The sequence below is a fragment of the Dipteris shenzhenensis genome, chromosome 17, assembly GCF_047967505.1.
Source record: "Dipteris shenzhenensis isolate YYH24624 ecotype China chromosome 17, Dip_SZ_1.0, whole genome shotgun sequence".
NCBI lineage: Eukaryota > Viridiplantae > Streptophyta > Polypodiopsida > Gleicheniales > Dipteridaceae > Dipteris > Dipteris shenzhenensis.
In genome coordinates this window covers 54,399,442-54,419,823 of record NC_141612.1, presented here as the reverse complement: position 1 = coordinate 54,419,823, position 20,382 = coordinate 54,399,442, and the positions used below count along the sequence as shown (strand labels likewise).

Genomic DNA, 20,382 nt, shown 5'->3' with positions numbered 1-20,382 from the left:
TCAATTTTTGGATAAAGGATGCTCTTCTAAATCGTTTTTTCAAGGGTTACATGCTTTCAGGAGAAAGACATCTTGCCTCAGAGTCCGTAAACGGGGTGGTGAATGGACTCGGTCTTTCTCAGAGCTTCAACATGAATGCTTTTCTTACTTTCAGAAGCTGTTTGCACCCCCTAATACTACTTCTTTGCAAGAATTACAAGCTCAGGAGACTCTTTTGCATCATGTGCATCCCATTATCAACCCACAGGAAGCTCTCAAACTGGATATGCCTTTCACTGATAAGGAGCTTGATGATGCCTTGTCTCATCTTAGCCCTGGTAAGGCACCGGGGTATGATGGTCTCACAGTGGAGTTTTTCTTACACTTTTGGGAGGATCTTAAAGGTGTCATCCTACAAATGATTAATAACTCTTGGCACACAGGAGTACTCCCCTCCTCATGGAAGCATGGCATAGTTAAACTCATTCCCAAGAGGAAATTGTGTGAGCATCTCATGGATTGGAGGCCCATCACATTGATGCCTGTTGTTTACAAACTCTTTGCTAAAATGCTAGTGCACCGTCTTCATCAAGTGCTTTATGAGGGTTTGCATCCTTTGCAATATGGTTTCGTCCCTCGGAGGCAGATTCATGATAATATTGGCAATGCTCTCATGGCTATTGAATATGCAAAATATTCTGAACAGGATGTTTTTATTATGCAAGTGGACTTTGCCAAAGCTTTTGACACGGTCAACTGGGATTTTATCTCACAAACAATGGCTAAGATGGGCTTCGGGCCAAAAATGGCTAATGTCATCTACTGCTTATATGCTGGTTCTACAGCCCAATGTATCCTTGGAAGTCATCTCTCGCAATCTTGGTCCTTGGGTCGTTCGGTTCGACAAGGATGTCCACTCAGTGCCCTGTTATATGCCATTGCTACTCACCCACTTCTCTCATACTTGGATCATCTTACCGCACAAGGTCTTCTCACTGGTCTTCAGATTCCTGGAGCCCCTTCCTTTATCACTCAGGCTTATGCAGATGATTCTTTTTTTATGCAACATAATTCTTCACAGCAGTTGAAGACTATTATGGACACTCTTTCTTCATATGGCTTGGCTGCTGGCCTGAATGTTAATTTTGATAAATCTAGCCTCATACCTTTGCATTCATATGATTGGCATGCTCTTCTGAGGCCTGGGCACATTATGCAGCCCTATGATGTGGTCCGCCATCTTGGTCACCCTATTGGCTGGCACATCACTAGGAAACAACAGCTAAAGTGGATTTTTGACAAGCTTCATGCCAAACTCCATTATTGGAAGCTCTCCACTTGGCCACTCCATGTTAGGCTCCGGATTGTCGAGTCGATTATCATGGCTTGTGTTCAGTATTATTTGCCTTTGATGCATTGGACTTCTCAAGACATTTCTGCCTTTATGTCTCACGCTATGGAACTGTTATGGAAAACAAAGTCTTCTGCTAAAGCTCTAAGACTTATGAGGATGACAAAAGTCTGTTCCCCATGGATGCACGGTGGATTGAATGTGCTGAATATTGCGCACCATGTCTTGGCCAGGAAAATTCCTCTTCTACTCACCTTTTTTCGTCAGAAGCAGCCATGGACTCATATGCTTGCAACCATGTGCACGTCCTTACGTACTACTGCACATGGTGCATGGATCATTGATTTTTGGGAGGTCATTTTGGGCAGATTTGTAGGCTCTATCCCGGGTTGCCCTTTTGCTACTTCACTTATTAGCGATTGGAAACAAGTCCTTTCGCATGCTCATTGGGCCCCTTCCGTTTTGTCTCATGCCAATTCCCTTCGGCAAGAAAGTATTTATTGGAGTGCTGTATTTGATCCTCCATTGGCCCTCCAAGAGCCGATTCGGGCATATAATCTCAGCAAATTGGGGATCAGGTGTATAAATGACGTTGTTGATGCTATTGGTCAAATGCTTTCCTTCCCTCAAGCCATGGCTTTTTATCCACTAGCCATGCATCACAGGTTTATTTGGGGAAAAATTGCTGAATTGCTGCAGCCTTTTCTTCCCATCCCTCCTTTATCTAACAGGGACCGATTACACGATTGGCAGTTACACCCGGTGGGCTCAAATTCTCGTCCTGTTACTCTTTCTGACCTAACGGTTAGGACGACATACTCTTTCCTCCAGCCGTCACCATGGATTCACTTACATGCTAATTCTCTTTGGCATATGGCAAAATCACTTGCTTGGTGGCAAAAGGATCTCCGCAATTTATGGAGGAGCAAATTGCCTCTCAAGCAAAAGCTTTTCCTATGGCGTTGTCTTATAGGAACCTTATCCGTGGGGGTCACTCTGGCTCAACGAAGGATTGCATCTGCTTCTTGTCTTCGATGCATGGCCCCTTTTGAAACGGTGCCTCATTTGTTTTGGATGTGCTCCAGCACTAAGACCTTCATATGCAAAATTTCCATGTTGCTTCGCCTTCGTTTCCCTAACTCTCCTTTTGGGAAACATTTTTGGCTTTTTGGCAGACTTCCTATAACCTTGGTCCATTACTCTTTATTTTTATACTGGCTCAGATATTGGGCTTTTTGGACCATATGGCAGGATCACAACATGAGATATTTTGGGAATCCGTTCTTGCAATCTTATGAATATTTCAGACTCTCCCTATGGCAATCTATCTATGATGCTTGCCATCAAGGAGATCTTCCTCAGTCATGCTTGGAAATATTTTCTCTTTGCTTTTGATTTCCTGTTGAGGCTCTATGTTTTTTGAGACCCTCATGTAAATCTTGCTGATAATATACCTCTCATGGATTTACCAAAAAAAAAAAGTGTGTGTGTGTGTGTATGTGTGTGTGTGTGTGTGTGTACAGACAATTCCCTTCTTCCCTGTGCAGCCTGCCTGCATCTGCTCGTCCTTTCCCGTACCTTCCGTACAGCTTGCCTCGCCGTATTTTCGTACCTTCCGTCTTGTTCCGTATAGCTTGCCTCGTCGTTCTGCGTCAGCAGCCCCTTCCCTCTCTGCATTCCGTACAGCCTCTGCGCACCTTCTCGCCTTCCGTACGACTCAACCCCCGCAGTCCCTCTTCCGTACATTTGTACGATTTGTACAATCCGTACAATCCGTACTGCTTGCACTTCCACCCCGTTCATTGTCCGTACAGTTGTGTTCTGCTTCGGCCTTTTCATCAATCCCGCCCTGCTTCTCTTCATGGAAGACCAGTTCAAAAGTTACTCTCGCAAGGAGTCTTCCCGGGACTCCAAAAGACAGCAAGTTGATTTCTCTACTGCAGATTGTGTAGATGCTCACTATGTTTTTGACATGCTTAAAGATGAATTTCATCACAGCCGGAAGGAGTGGGCCAAACCTCCCCCGGCCATCAAATATAAGTTGAAGCTGCCTTCATTGGTTGCTCCTCTTCGAAAGTTCTCTCAGCAAGCAGTTATCATTTTTTTCCCAGGAAAGTTACCTTCAGCCAATGATGTGGCCCAGTGGGTTCAGGCATTGTTGGGAGGCTGCTTTGTTGAAGGAGTATACTTTGCTTCTAGGGGTTTTTATGAAATGCATTTTTCGGATGCCTCATATCGTCAGCATATATTGGAGATGTCGCCCTTATTCTATGGCAGACAAATGGTGCATGTCATGCCATGGTCGCCAAATAAGGATTACCACAGCCTCATTCGACATCACTGCCTTGTATGGGTTGAGGTAGTGGATTTTCCGGACTATATGAGGGCTGAGTTACCAAGTTTGGCAGCCACTTTGGGGCAAGTTGTATGCCCACCCCGTCCTTCGGGTAATCGCAATCGCTTTTGTATTCTTTGGGATACAGATCACCCAACCCCTCCTTCCATTGCGGTAGAAGTGGAGGATGTTCCCCTCGGTGAAAAATATTTTGATTTGAAATGGGGAGTTTTTGCAGGTGCTTGTTTCACATGCCATAAGTTTGGCCACCTAGCCTCACAGTGTCCTGCAGTTCTGCATCAGCTCCCACCTACAGCTATTGCTCCAGAAAATACTCCTCCCCCTACTTATGCTCCGGGGTCTAAGGCTATGCCTACCAAACTGGGTGATGTCGCATCCAAATCTGTCCCTTCCAAAGAAAATGTGGTTCAGGTTTCAGCTAAGCAAAAGGATAAGGGGAAGGGCAAAATTTCAGAATCTCATGCCTTTTCCCAGGGTGCCTGGCAGCAACCCAAAAAAGTATTTGCTCTCAAACCACGTCCGTTACAATCTCGCCATTGGGATGCTTCAACTTCTACCCCTTGTTAGACCTCTACCCCCGCTGACAGCCTTGCTTCTCAACTGTGGGTTGAGGTGTTAAAAAGGGGCATCCCGGTATGTGACAATGATGAGGATCATAGAGCTAATGATCTAGGAGGCCAGGTGGATGTTGATGTCATGGCTGAGGCCTGACAGCTTATACTTTACTCTGCTTTTTGGTTTGACTGTACATATCTTCTATGTCTACTTCAATTACTTGCATTACATACAATGTTCAGGGTCTTTAGAATGTCAATAAGTGGAGACTTTTCTGGCATTATGTACATAGAATGCATCCCAACGTGATCTCTTTACAGGAACACAACCAACACTTCTTGGCTGGTCAGCAAGGTCATATGCTGGTTATGATATTTTTTATGCTGGTACAATGTACTTTTCGGGGGTCTGCATGCTGGTAAAACATGATATGCAGCCCACGGTTGCTTACAATGACCCTTAGGGTCGATGGATGGTGATCAGGTGCATCTGGCAGGCTGATCTCTATGAAATAGCATCTGTTTATGCCTCACAAACCTCTGCGACTAGAGCTCAAATGTGGGACTCCCTCAAACAATATCCATGGCTGTCCAATGCTTTTTTGTGTGGAGACTTCAACAACTCGCCTGCCACTCAAGACAATACCACTCATTGTTCTCACATGATCCCCACTGAGCTTCGACATTGGGAAGATATGCTCTTATCTCTGCATGCAGAAGATTTATGGCTCTCAAGAAGGGACAGAGATATGGGTTATACATATCATCACAATGCCTTTACTCATTATTGGGCTCGACTTGACAGATGGTATTTGCTGCATGCTCAGTAGTATGCTGATTTTACATGTACACTTTGGGTTGATCATTCCCTTTTGCTCTCTGATCATTTTCCAGTATGCTTGACATTATCAATAGCACGTCTGATAGATGATATGCCTTTTTTTGGTCGTCGCCTGCTCCATGTTAATAGTGCTTAATTGCTTCATCAACAATTTCAGAACATGGTGAGAGTGGCTGTCCATCCCCTCCTCTTACATGCTTAGGAGGATATGGATTTTGCTTGGATCAGTCTTGCTCATCGCTTACAGGCTGTTATTCAAGATTATGGACGGAGTTACATGGGAAACCTCAGGCTCAAGCTGAAATGGGCTCAGTCTCACAAGCAGCAAATGGATGCAATCAGTTCTCATAGGCAGCTTACCTCTTCTGAACAGGATTCTTGTGCTTATGCGGTTCATATCATCCACCAAAATGATCTTCGCAAATTAAAGAAGTGGCAAATCCGAGCTTGCATGAAACCCCTTTTGGATAAGGGCTGTTCCTCCAAAGCCTTTTTTAAAAGTCTTCATGCGGATAGGCAAAAGGAGGATATTTGCAGGATCAAGAAAGATGATGGCACCTGGACCACTTCCAAATCAGAATTGGAATCGCAATGTTCTAGTCATTTCCAACATCTCCTTTCTCTTCAGCCTGATCATCTGATGCAAGTGGATGCAGCTTGGTCTCAATTTCTTATGCATGTCCAGCCCATATTGTCTCGGGAACAGGCTCATGCATTGGAGCAGCCTTTTATGCTTAGTGAACTGGATGATGCTTTGAGTCATCTACGCAAAAGCAGCTCTCCTGGTTGGGATGGATTGACTGTCGAATTTTTCCGCGCATTTTGGGGTCATCTCAAAAACACTCTTCTTCTAATGATCAATCATGCTTGGGCAGAACAATCTCTTCCCCCATCCTGGAAACATGGCCTAGTCAAATTGATTCCCAAAAAACGCTTGTGTGAGACGATGGCTGATTGGCGGCCTATATCTCTCATGCCTGTTATTTACAAACTCATTGCTAAAATGATTGTCCTCAGAGTTCGCTTCTTTCTGCAAGCAGGACTTCATCCTAGACAGTATGGGTTTGTCCCCAAAAGGCAGATCACTGACAATATCTCCAATGCTTTGCTTGCGATTGAGTATGCCAAATATTCTAAACAAGATGTTCTCATTCTGCAAGTAGACATTGCGAAAGCATTTGATACTGTCCATTGGGATTTTATCTCTCAGACTATGCATAAATTGGGATTTGGCCCTCGGCTCGTGCATATCATCTACTGGCTCTATTCTCAGGCCATGGTGCAGTGCTTGCTTGGTGGTGGGTTGTCAAGAACTTGGACTATGACCCGCTCAGTGAGACAGGGTTGCCCTCTTAGTCCTTTACTGTATGCCATTGCTACCCATCCGTTACTGTTGCATATGGACTATCTTGCAAAGACAGGACAGCTTCATGGCTTGCAAATTCCAGGGGCACAGTCATTTCTTGCACAGGCATATGCTGATGATTCATACTTTATGCCCAGGAATTCTCAAATTGACCTTTCTCACTTGATGCATACACTGACTGACTTTGGCATTGCTGCTGGACTGCAAATCAATTTTCAGAAATCAAAACTTCTAGCTTTGAAAGAAGCTTATTGGCATGCACTTCTCTGGCCAGGCCACATTATCTCTTCCCACACTATCGTGAGGCATCTAGGCTACCCCATTGGCTGGAATATTACCCCGCAACAACAGCTCAAATGGGTGCTTCAAAAGATCAACAAGACGCTGGAATACTGGCATTTGTCCACTTGGCCTCTACATGTTCGACTTCGGATAGTACAGTCCATCATTATGGCATATGTGCAATTTTATTTGCCTCTTCTTCCCTGGTCTTTCAAGCATTTGGCTTCCTATATGTCCCAGGCTATGGAGATATATTGGAAAAGCAAATCTCATAAAAAGGCTTTGCGACTACTACCTATGCAGTCTATTTGTTCACCCAAGACTCATGGGGGGCTGAATATTCTCAATCTCCAGGTTCATATGTTGGCAAGAAAGAGCACTAAGATTGCTGATTTTTTTCAGCAAAAACAGCCATGGGCTATTATGTTAGCAGCTATGTGTGGAAACATGGCGTCCCATGCATATGGGCATTGGATTATAGATCACTGGGATTTGTTGGTGATGTTGTGGATCAACAAGGTTGTATGCTTTCATTTCCACAAGCTTGCAAGACATTCTCCTTGGGTCTGCATCATAGGTCCATTTGGAGAATACTTTCAACTATGTTGCAGCCATTTGTTCCGGTTCCTCCACTGTTTGTACAGGACAGATTACTGGACTGGAATTTGAATTCCTTACCTCCTGCTACCCATACGCTCTCAATGCACAATCTGACCTCCTCGAAGGTCTACAGATTTCTTCTTCCACCGCCATGGATTGACAAGCATGCCAACACTCTTTGGAATTTGGATAGGCCTCTATCTTGGTGGCAATCACGACTCATGAAAATCTGGAAAGCCAAATTGCCATTGAAATATAGGCTTTTCTTTTGGAAATGTATAGTGGGAGCTTTTTCGATTGGGGCGAAATTGGCAGCACGCCACATTGCTTCCCCTTCCTGCCCCCGTTGTTCTCATCACTGTGAGACAGTTCCTCACCTATTATGGTCTTGCCCACACTCTCGCATATTGATCACTCATATTTCTCATTTGCTGCGGCTTCGGTTTCCTTCTATCAGATTTGGGAAACTTTTCTGGATGTTTGGATGCCTCTCATCTCAGATGTCTCCATTCCTCCTCTTCTTTCACTGGACTCGCTTTTGGGTACTATGGACCATTTGGACACAGAGACTGCATTCTAGGATGGGTCAATAGTTTCCTCAGGCATATATTTACTTCAGAGTGTCCCTCAAGCAATCCTGACAGTTTTGCTGCAAGGGACTTGGATGCTACTAGCCTTGAAGTGTTCTCTACCTGTTTTTGAGTTTTTCCATTGGGCTCTCTTTTGGAGTCTAATGTCAGTGTGTGGGAGACTTCCCATCTTGTAAATTTATGAGAATATAAATACACTGGATTTTACCAAAAAAAGTGTGTGTGTACATATATATATATATATAGGTATGTATATGTATATAGGTATGTATACATACATATGTGTGTGTGTGTGTGTGTGTGTGTGTGTTATATGTGTGTGTGGTGTGTGTGTCGTACTTTTCCTTGCAGCTTATCTTTCGTACGTCCGTATAGTTCCCCTTGTGTCTCCGTACAGTTTTGGTTTTTCCCGTACAGCCACATCCGTACAGTCTGCCCTTTCCCGTACAGTCTCGTCCATACAGCTCCGCTCATTTTCCCGTGCAATCTGCTCTTTCCCGTACAGCCTTGACCGTACCTTCGTACAGCTTGGTTTTGTCCGTACAAGCCAGTTCTTTTCTGTACAGTCCCGAGTTCTTGCTCTCGTGCTTCTTTGTACCCTCTTGTGACTCGCTTATTTCTGATTCTCTACTTCTTCGTACAGTCCCTCTTGCTTTGTCGTCTTTCAATCATGGCTTCAGGTTCGGATGTTAGTACATATGCTCGCAAAGAAAGAACTGCAGAAGCTAAGCGTCGCTCTTCACAGCGTGCAGCACAAGATGATGAACTTACTATGGAAGCTCAATATGTGTTTGATACCCTCAAGGATGACTTTCAGCAGTCACGACAGGAATGGGGCAAACCAGTTCCAGAGGTCATGTACAAATTGAAATTGCTTTCCCTGCCTCGTGAATCCTCTCAGGAAATTATCTCAAACCGCGGTTATAATTTTCTTTCCAGGAAGAATCCCAGCAGCCAGTGATGTCTCGCACAGTGGATTAAGTCCATCCTTGGAGGATGCTTTGTAGAGGGAGTATATTTTGCATCTAGAGGCTTTTATGAGGTGCATTTATCGGATGCTTTATGCAAGCAGAGGTTACTTGAGCTTTCTCCCCTCTTTTATGGGAAGCAGATGGTTCATGCTATGCCTTTGTCCCCAAACAAGGATTATCAAAGTCTCATACGACATCATTGTCCTGTATGGGTTGAGGTTGTTAACTTCCCAGACTATATGCATGAAGAATTGCCTGGCCTGGCTGCTACTTTGGGACAGGTCATTTGTCCTCCACGCCCTATGGAAAACCGCAACAGGTTCTGCATTCTCTGGGACACGGATTCACCTACCCCTCCTTCTATTGCAGTGGAAGTTGAGGGAGTGCAATTGGGAAAAAAGTATTTTGAACTGAAATGGGGTGTGTTTGCAGGAGCTTGTTTTGCCTGCCACAAGTTTGGGCACCTAGCCTCTGAATGCCCAATGGTTCTACATCAGCCCCCTCCGAATGCATTACCGCCCCAGACACGGGAAAAGAATGAGAATTTGCAAGCTAAGACAGCAAATAGAAATGGAGCAAAGAATGCCAAACCAATCAATCATGTGTAATCACTTGCTGGAAAAGGAAAAGAAAAAGAAAAAGAGAAGATAAGGAATTTGTGGGAACAGATAGGGATGGTTTTCAACAGCCTAAGAAGGTGGTTGTATTGAAGCAATCTCGTCAATGGGATGCCTCTTCTCCCTCACCAGGACAGGCTTCCACTTCAGCTCCTGTCCTTCAAAATTGGGTGGGGGTTTTGAAGAAGGGCATCCCCATATGTGATTCTGAAGAAGGGGAGAATGCTATATCTTTCATGGACCATGAAGGCATGCAGCCCATGCAGGCAGAGGCTTTGCCTCTCTGATATCTTGTTTCATACTTATAGCTTTCTGTATATATCTCTTTCATGCATCAAACACTTAAGCGCTTTACATACAATGTACAGAGCCTCTTCAATGTCTCAAAGTGGAGGCTTTTCTGGAATTATGTACATAAAATGCAGCCAGATATTGTTTGTTTGCAAGAGCATAATCAACACTCTAAGGCTGGTCATCATGATTACTTTGGCGGTTATGATATATATTATGCTGGTACCACTACCTACTCAGGTGTATGCATAATGGTGAGACATGAGCTGGAGCCTCAGTTAGCTTCCAATGACAGCAGTGGCAGATGGATGGTCATACAATGTAATGTCAATGGTGATATTCTTGAGTTTGCATCAGTCTATGCCTCCCAGACCTCTGCCATGAGGGCTTCTTTATGGGATTCTTTAAGCAAATATCCATGGAGATCTAATGCATTTATCTGTGGAGATTTTAATAATTCCCCTCTGCCGAGAGATAACACCACTTCAAGATCTCATATGCTATCATCGGAAAGGCAGAAATGGATAGCATGCTTCTTTCTGTGCAGGCTGAAGATTTATGGTTGCTTCTCCAAGGGTCAGTGCCTGGATATACTTTTCATCATAATGCATTTACTACGAACTGGGCAAGGCTTGACAGAGGGTATTTGTTTTACCCACAACAATATGCAGATTTTAGCCCTCATCTCCTCATAGATTTCTCATTGGGCTTGTCAGATCATGCCCCATTATGGATGAATCTGCAACTTGGTATGCCACTGGATGATTTGCCACCTCTTTCGAGTAGATTACTGCATGTTAATCAGGCTTGTCTCCGACATCAATATTTCCAGCAAATGATCAGACTTGCAATTCATCCCTTGCCTTTGCATGCCCAGGAGGACATGGATTATGCTTGGGACAGTTTCGTCTCTCGTATACAGAATGTCATTAGGGAGTATGGAAACTGGCATATGACTAAATGGAGGAATGAGGTTAAATGGGCAAAAAGGACAGCACAACAATTGACTGAATTTTCACATTTCAGGCCTCTCTCTGAATCAGAAAATGATTCCCTTTCACATGCTCGGATCAAACTGAATGATAATTTGCACAAATGGCAGATTAGAGCAAGAATGAAGCCTCTCATGGATAAGGGCTGCTCATCAAAAGCCTTCTTCCAGGGCCTGCATGCTACTCGAAAGAAAAACTCATGTCTAAGGGTAAGGAAGATAGATGGCTCTTGGACGCGCTCTTTCTCTGGTCTCCAAGATGAATGCCAAAATTATTTCCCGAAGTTGTTCTCTGCTCCTGGTTCCCCATCAAATCAAGTGATTGATGCGAGGATTGAATTTCTTCAATATGTTTCTGAGATAGTGGAAATGGATGATGCACTTACATTGGAGAGACCTTTTACTGATACAGAACTTGATAATGCATTTACTGATACGGTGGAATTTTATAATTCTTTTTGAGATGTTTCTGAGATAGTGGAAATGGATTGAATTCTTTGTGGGATGATTTGAAAGATGTCCTTTTGCAAATGATCAATGTTGCCTGGCAAGAAAATCACTTGCTGCCCCTTTGGAAGCACGGCATAATCAAACTTGTGCCCAAAAAACAACTGTGTGACCATATGTCAGATTGGAGGCCTATTACTTTGATGCTTGTAGTTTACAAACTCATTGCCAAAATGATTGTGTATAGGCTTCACGGGATATTGAATGCAGGCCTTCATCCTCATCAGTATGGGTTTGTGCCGCGAAGACAAATCCATGACATTATCTCCAATGCATTGACTGCAATTGAATATGCTAAGTACTCGCATCAAGATGTGCTCATATTGCAGGTAGACATTGCTAAGGCATTTGACTATGCTTCATACTTTTTTCCGTCAACAACAGCCATGGACTTGTATGATAGCATCCATGTGTGTCAACATGAGGACATCTGCATATGGCCATTGGACTACTGATCATTGGGAGGTTATCATTGGGAGATTTGTAGGGAAGATACCTAGCTGTCCTTTCTTTACTGCTCTGATACTTGACTGGAAACAAGTACTTTCGAAGGTCAAATGGGCTCCTGATGACTGCTCGGGGAGAAACTCAATGAGGAAAGAAAGTATTCATTGGAGTGCCATGTTTGACATTCCACTTGCTTTACAGGAACTTGTTCGGGCATATAATCTCATGAAATTGGGAATTAGATACATAAATGATGTGGTAGATGATCAGGGCTATGTCTTATCTTTTCCTTAGGCCACTGCTTCCTATGCATTGGGAATGCATCATAGGTCGATATGGAAGAAAATTGCTGATTTGTTACATCCTCTTCTACCTATTCCTCCTGTGGCTGGCACAGACAGGCTTATGGATTGGCAATTGCAACCCTCTACTACATGCTCTCATCCTGTTCCTCTACCTGTCTTGACCTCCATCAAAGCCTACAGGCTTCTTCAGCCTGCTCCATGGATTCAACAATATGCTAATACTCTTTGGCATATCAGGAAGCCCCTCTCATGGTGGCGGAAGAATCTCCGGATATCATGGAAGTGTAAAATGCCTTTGAAACAAAGACTTCTTCTTTGGAGATGCATGACCGGCACATTGTCAGTGGGAATCACACTTGCCCAAACGTCACATTGCACCATCCTCATGTTTATGGTGTCGGGCTCCTTCAGAGACTGTTCCTCATTTGCTTTGGCAATGCTCGTGTTCTAGGAACCTCCTTGGGAGAATTTCAGATCATCTTCGGCTCCGTTTCCCGAGCCACAGATTTGGGAAACATTTTTGGTTATTTGGAAGATTTATGAGGTCTTTGTCTCACTATTCACTATTTCTCTCATGGGTCAGATATTGGGCTCTTTGGACAATCTGGAGTGAGCATAATTTGGCATACTTGGGTCGTCAGATCACAAGTCATATGAATCTTTTCGAGCCTCATTGCGGCAATCCTTATATGATGCTTGCCATGAGGGTGACATACATGCTTCTTGCATAGAGCTTTTCTTTTTATGTTTCTGATCTTTGGGATACTCTCCATTTTGGAGACTTTCCATCTTGTAAACTTATGAGAATATAAATACACTGGATTTTACTTAAAAAAAGTGTGTGTTATATATATATATATATATATATACATATATATGTACATATACACATGTACATGTACATGTACATATACATGTATATCTATATATATGTCTACATATACATATGTATATGTATATATACATATGTAGATATATATATATGTGTGTGTGTGTGTGTGTGTGTGTGTTGTGTGTGTGTGTGACATACATATGTATACATACATATACATATACATATACATATATACATATATATAGATACATATATATATATATATACATATGTATATAGAATATACATATATGTATATATCCATATGTATATGTATACATATACATACATGTATATATCCATATATATGTATGTGTGTGTGTGTGTGTGTATGTATGTATATGTATATATTTATATGTGTGTGTGTGTGTGTGTGTGTGTGTGTGTGTGTGTATACTTCTTCCACAAGATCAGATACTGGGCCTTATGGACCCTCTGGCTGCATCGTTAATCAAGCATATCTGAATTCTCCCCTTCATCATCCTTATGAGTTCTTCAGAGCCTCATTGCAGCAGTCTTTATATGATGCCTTACATGAGGGAGATTTGGATGTTTCTTGTATTCAACTTTTCTTTTACTGCTTCTGATGGATAGGTCTTTGGCTCTCTTTTGAGCACTGCCCGGATGTAAATGAATGTTTCATAATATAAGTATCTTGGTTTCACAAAAAAAAAAAAAGTGTGTGTGTGTGTGTGTACATACATACATACATACATACATACATACTCGAATTTTAAAACTCCAATGAATATTATCCACAGTGCATGATGATGTCCACACTTGGAGGTAATGAGACTAGTCGTTATTTACGCTTACGCTCACCACGCTAGGACTCCAGATCTTGTACTATTGCAAGAGGGCACTATTGGCAGTGGGTTGCAAGCAACCACCTATAATATGTGACAAAGTTCTCGAATGATCTTAAATAAAACATTGTAATGTCAAAAATACCCCATAGGGTTTAGGCCATTGCAATTGCTAATATCTCCAAGTCATGTCACATCATAGTTTGTCATTATTTGAGTCAACTGTGATTTTTTTAGAATAGCATGCCTTTGAAAACACTCACTTGCATTTGTGAGTTGTTATTTGGTATGAATGTTCAAAGTTTTTTGTTGATTTGTATGCAAGGCTGTTGTTTTAGACCTCATGAGTCTATTGATGATATACAATAGTAAAAAAGGGAGCTCATTTTGGGGCCTTGTAAGAAATTCATGATTTCTTCTTTTTTCATTCGTCCAAATACGTGAAAACAATAAAATACTCAATTAAATATGTACGATAACTATAAACATGTCAGAGGATGGAGGAATAAATATATTCTTCTATATACAACACTCATATCCATTGAGCTTTTGTATTCAATCATGCTCCTATAAGCCACTTCTTTCTCCGATCAATTTTGCAACCACCTGGGCGATCTGTTTAGCTTCTCTGTCTAGACGACACAATTAATCTTGCCATAGATTCTTGTTTTTTAAACTCTCCAAATCTTATCGTCATCATCAACAATTTGCTTTATAAAAAGGTGATGAGATTGCAAAGCATTCGGACAACGTTGCTTAGAAAATGGCAGCATGCAACCACAACACTACAACACAATCCAACAAGAGACAACACCACCATCTTCATATTGATTTAGGAGAACAATATGCGCTTCTTTCAAAACGACAATATGTAGGTGCAGAACTTGGAGAATCAACTCCAGCTCAAAAGTTTAATGAAGGAGAGATAGCGGAGGCATTCATAACCTGAATCAATATATAGGTGGTTGCTTGCAGCCCACTGCCCATAGTGCCCGATCTTGTACTATTGCAAGAGGGCACTATGGGCAGTGGGCTGCAAGCAACCACCTATATATTATAGGTGATTGCTTGCAGCCCGCCCTCTTTCAATAGTACAAGATCTAGAGTCCTAGCGTGGTGAGCGTAAGCGTTTTTATAAATAACTAAATAAATATATAGGTGATTGCTTGCAGCCCACTGCCCATAGTGCCCTCTTGCAATAGTACAAGATCTGGAGTCCTAGCGTGGTGAGCGTAAGCGTAAATGACGACTAGTCTCATTAGCTCCAAGTGTGGACATCATCATGCACTGTGGATAATATTCATTGGAGTTTTAAAATTCGATTATTGATTCATCATTCTTTTAAAAGTCAATGACTGTTGAGAAGCAATCACTAGAATTCCTAGAGTTGTCTGGCGAGTATGTGCTAATGCAAGGAAGGATCCCTTCTGAGACGATCAATATGTGGAATCTAAAATAGGACATGACCTCTTTTTCAACCCATGCTTAGAGTTCTCCAAGCGTTGGGATCGAGGTTTGAAAGAGCAAAATAACCCTAACTAACAATGTGTGGAAGAAGACTCTTGAACCATATTTGCCGTCAGCTCTATGTGCTTGGTGGATGCCTCTCTTCCTGCACAGGCCCGACATTAGAAAGTGATCAAGAACCTCTTGTATTTGAAATTCCACTATTGCCTATTTTCCTAATTCATGGTGATACTCTTGAACCATCATTGCCATCAGCTCTATGTGCTTGGTCGATGCCTCTCTTAGTCCCCATGTCCGACATGAGGCAGCGATCAAGAAACTCTTGCAGTTGAAATTTCACTGTTGTCTATTTTCCTAATCCATGGTTTAGATCTTTGAGATCACTGTTCTTAGCGTGCCATCGGGCAGGTTTTAAAAAAAAAAGTTGGGCAGCCAGCATACAAGTTGGAAATGTTTCTAGAATCATCTATTCAATAATAATAAAAAACAAAAGATGTGTGAGTAGTCCGCAAAGACAAAAAGCTTTTGGACAACAATCCAAGATCTAAGAAACAATAGAAGTAGGAGGGGAGAGGGAGGGATAGAGTAGTGGATGGAAAGGTAGGGAGAGTGAGGAAGAGGAGAAAGGAGGAGTAAGAAATAAGAAAGAAGCGCTTATTGACATTTACGAAAGGTCAAGAAGGCCTTTGGCGACCACATTAGACTACATCATATGGACAAGCACCTTTGGTGGGGGGATGTGTTGGAAACTAGAAACTAGATGGGAGTTTTTAGACCTTGCCTTTTGTCAGGAAATCACCCATCCCAGTTCTTTTCTCGCGTAAGTGTGCATAACCATCATTTTACACAAATTGGTCTAGCCATCTAAATGCCAAAATCTTAAGGTTATGGACGTCCTCCGCTCTACCCAATTAATAGAAATCTCTCTTGCCAAGTCTAGGATTTGAACACAGTAATTGGCTCTCTCTAGAGGTGTGGATAGTATCCAAGCTTTCCCCCATGCAGTGACAATCTCTTAGTGTACAAGGAATAATCTCAATCACCAAATGGAAGTAAGCCCAAAGCTTTGTGAAAAGATTCAACCTTTTCTTCTAGATAGGGCCTTGGTGAACAGATCTGTAATGTTCTGATGTGTAGGACAGTAGATCAAACAGATCTCTCTTGCATGCACTCTCTCTCTCTCTCTCTCTCACACACACACACACACACACACACACATAATTGTAATGAATCTCATGTGTTTTGTGTGTGCATGAAAACTTCCGTGCACTCTGACTGTCTGTGAGTGTGGGAGTAGATGGCTGCAAACCACCATCAAGATCTGCCATCAACGGTAGTTGTGAAGGCTGCCCTCTACTGAGCTTCACAAGATCATGTTGCGATAGTTGATGTTTCTTGCGTGAACTGCCAATTAAGAAACGATTTCAGTTAGAATACATTACTTAGCTAGAATGCATCGAACTTGCGTATACTTGCTCAGCTAGAATACATTAAACTGAATATCTGGACAGCTATTGTAGAGATAAATAAGGCATCCAACAGCCTGACTGTATATAACAGCATCAAATGGTTCACCAGCATTATGCATGAACAGCCTCAGTCTTGGCTCCATGGGAGTTGAATAGGCTTGCAGTCCTGTAAATTGAACCTTTTCAACAGTCCTTGAATGTATTTTGACTGTGCACAATTCCTTCATCTGTTTGCATAATTTGAATGCCCAAATGGTAGTGTAAAAGCCCCAGATCAGACATGTAGCTTCAAGATCATTCTCGAATTCTGCAATTTTGCTTTGTTTGTGCCTTCAGCAGCATATCATCCACATATAGGATGATTATCAACAAATCCTTCTTGTTCTTCTTAACATAAAGGGTACTCTCAGTTGGACTATTATGTAGATGTTGATTAGAAAAAAATGTATGAATTTTCTCATACCACAAGCCCATGGGGCTTGTTTCAGTCCTTTTGTAAATTCAGAGTTGCTTAGGGAGAGAGAGAGAGAGAGAGAGAAAGAAAGAAAGTTTACTAAGGTCTACTAAAGACCAATGAGTCTTGGGTGCATGCTATCTTATGAAGTTATGCAATCACTCTATGTCTGGTCCTCTTGAAATGAATTGAAGCTATGCACCTTAAAATGGACAAACATCTTCTTGTACGAAAGTATAGATCTGACAAGCCCATTTTTGTGACATTAATGTTTGAAAGGCTCATATAATTTGAATCACTTTTTGGCATAACAGATGATGCCTTGGGACCTCATGAGGACCGGTTTGGTGCTGCAAGAGAAGCTTCTATAATGGGTAAGAAAACGTCTCTCAGATCCATTCCTCACATGAAAATGACAGCTACAGTGGTGCATCTTATTTTGTGGTACATCTGGATATTTCAATGTAGGCTGTATGGAGGTTGGACGTGTTCGTTCCCTGGCTAGTACGTTCGATAGGAAGGACAGGGTTCCAGGATCGGACATGATGACTGTGTCCAGTGTACCGGGAGTGAGAACATCTGTGCTCGATGCAAGCTCCTTTATCCTGGTGGGTTTTTTGCCTGAACAGCTTGACTCTTAGATTGCAGATGGCAGCATATGGAAGGATTAAAGGGCTTTTCATGAGATGTCCTTCAAATTTTAGGATGGTTTGAATTTTTTGTACTTGCTCATTGACAGATAGAATGAAATGGTTTTTCCACTAAACATGCATCAGTAATGAGGGATCTCTGTGTTGAGGATGCTAAAATTGCCTTCTTATCCCACTCATTATTCTTTTTACTGTGTGTGCACCAGAAAGGGAGCCAGAGCAGCTTAGAAAAATCTCCAACTATCACACGTAACGACACAGATATTATAGATGAACTTATGCAGCAGCACAGCTCCTTTACTAGTACTATGCATTCACGATTGACGAAATTGCAGGTACTTAGTTGACAGTTCTAATGTCAGGAAGATTTATTATTTTGTCTCGATTTGGAAACTTTTACTTGTTGCCCACCTGATTATCCACTGAGTGTGGAGCCTGTGCAGAGGAAGTACTGATGTAAGGCCAGCTCTGCTCAAATATTTAAACACTGTTGTGGTGTTACGTGTTGTGATTATGTATTTTGGGAATCATAAAAATGACTTTTTGTTATGCTCTGGAAATCAATGTAAGATCAGCTCAGCAACGGTGATGACAAGAAAGAGAGACCAGCTGCTTTGCAGCATGCTTCTCAGGGTTCCAGCTCACTGCACAAGGTAACCCAGAGCAGGTGCCAATAGTTATTGTGGTGGACGTTAGAGCTGGTGAGTTCCTCCATTTATGTGAATAGAGAAATTACCTGCAGGCAAGGTATGGAGAAATGTTGATGACGTGCTGAGGTCTTTGTGGGTGCTACCCTCACTTATATAGCCCACATGAGGGCTAGGCTGGAATGATCTTACTGGACCTGAAGCCGACCTGCAGCCCACTGAAATGTGGCTGATGCCAGTCCATCTACCACCATAGTTACCAGGAAATGGGAACGTCAGATGTTGGAATGGGAACATTTTGGGAAGGGGGAACATGGACCCAAAATGGGAACGCCACATCATATGAGATGCTATATAATACGTCATCTTATGACATCCAAATATATCAGAATATTTTTGGGGGCTTTTTTTAAAGCTCTGGATTTTCCATTTCAGCTTTAAACTTCTGAAAACACACAAAAATCCATAGGAGATTGACATGTATTATGCTATAGATGACGAATGATATTCTATAAATCTAGAGCATATAAGTAAGCAATATACAAGAAAAGGCCATGCCCAGAAGCAACTGCCCATGTAATACATGAAAGCAGAGAGAGAAGAAGACAAACAAGAGGAAGGAGAGAGGAGCCTATGTGCACTGCACATGTCGCCTTCTCTTGATGTATGGAAACAGAGAGTACAAAACATGATAAAATTAGGGGCATGTGCTGTCGCATCCTACACATATTTGGGGGTTCTTCTCTCTTGCCATATTTTCACAATGTGACCAGTGATGCAGGCCCGACTGAGCAAGGGATATGCTGCACTTGCTAGACTTGAGTGGCAATTCTTGCACACTCATTTCTAGGATCCTTGGACCAAGTCTCTTCTTTTACTCTTGGTCCCAATGGGGATGTATGGCAGTCCTTACTAGGGGCCTGATCTATTAGGGGTAGAGTGGGCCCGAGTGGAGAGGCTATAGGTTCTCTCATTGTCACACATGATCTGTAGTAAGCTGTGGCCCGTGGTCTCACATGAGATTGTTCTGGCTGAGTTTGGGGCACGTCTGCTACAGCTTGATGCAGCATTCCAAGTGATCACATACTCTGCAGGGTCAGTGATTATGGTTCCTCCATCTCAGGCTGACACAGGTTACCATGGCCAGCCTTATCTTCATCCATGACTTTAGCCACTTGAGGGCATATGAGAGGTGCTGGTATGCACGTACATGCAGATGTTTTGAGAATCTGGGCTTCCATATGGACAGATTACCTCCCTTTCAGTATAGTCTTGAGGCCCCTTCTATTTCGCTCACTTACCACGAGGCTAACCAGGTTATCCGAGAGGATGTCTTATAGCTACACACATTTTGTAATGAAGAGGTAAAAGGGGCTAAATTAGTAGTCCTTCTAAGGGGAAGTTAGTGAGAAATATGGGGGGAATATATAAGTCCACACCCACCACTCATTGTAGCAACTTTTGATGTGACATCTAATCCTATCTACTCCCTCCTCCCTCCTACGTGCTGCCTACACTCCCTATCCCAATCTCTCTCTATCTCTCTTATCCTCACCCTTCTCTCTCTCTTCCTCTCCCTCTACCCCCTTTCTTCACTTCTCACTCCTCTCCCCCTTCCTCTCTCTCCCTCCTGCCAATTCTATGAGCTATCCCCTAACTCCAATCTGCCCTGGCCTCCCTCATTGCACATTTAGGACCTAATCAGCCCCTAGCGAGCTTCTTGTGAAGCTCAACTTCTCCGGAGATCATTGCTTGTGGATTTTAGAGGCGGCTCAATGACCCGCTAGGCTATATACAGATTCACCTCTCCCATTCTTTGATTATATTGATGGGGCGATTTCATGTTTCATTGCACCGACTACGCATTGAGAGTGGGCATGTTGAGGGCACACCTAGAGAGGGTCACTGCATTCAATGTGATTTACAGGAGATTGAGTGAGAGGAACATTTTGCTTTTAGATGCCTTG

At 42.6% G+C, this 20,382-nt stretch overlaps 1 protein-coding gene across 3 annotated transcripts in view; it reads left to right on the top strand.

Moving 5' to 3' along the window:
• LOC147892312 (katanin p80 WD40 repeat-containing subunit B1 homolog KTN80.4-like) overlaps nucleotides 1-20,382 on the top strand; it is a 99,703-nt gene that overhangs the window by 57,466 nt on the left and 21,855 nt on the right. For all 3 annotated transcript variants that reach the window (XR_015542482.1, XM_087388646.1, XM_087388644.1), the window contains exons 11-13: nucleotides 17,433-17,492; nucleotides 17,587-17,726; nucleotides 17,975-18,103. Coding sequence is in view for 2 of the 3 variants with exons in the window: in XM_087388646.1 (XP_087244772.1) it covers nucleotides 17,433-17,492; nucleotides 17,587-17,726; nucleotides 17,975-18,103 (329 nt within the window). In the remaining variant the exon portion in view is untranslated. The remainder of the gene's footprint in view (nucleotides 1-17,432; nucleotides 17,493-17,586; nucleotides 17,727-17,974; nucleotides 18,104-20,382) is intronic.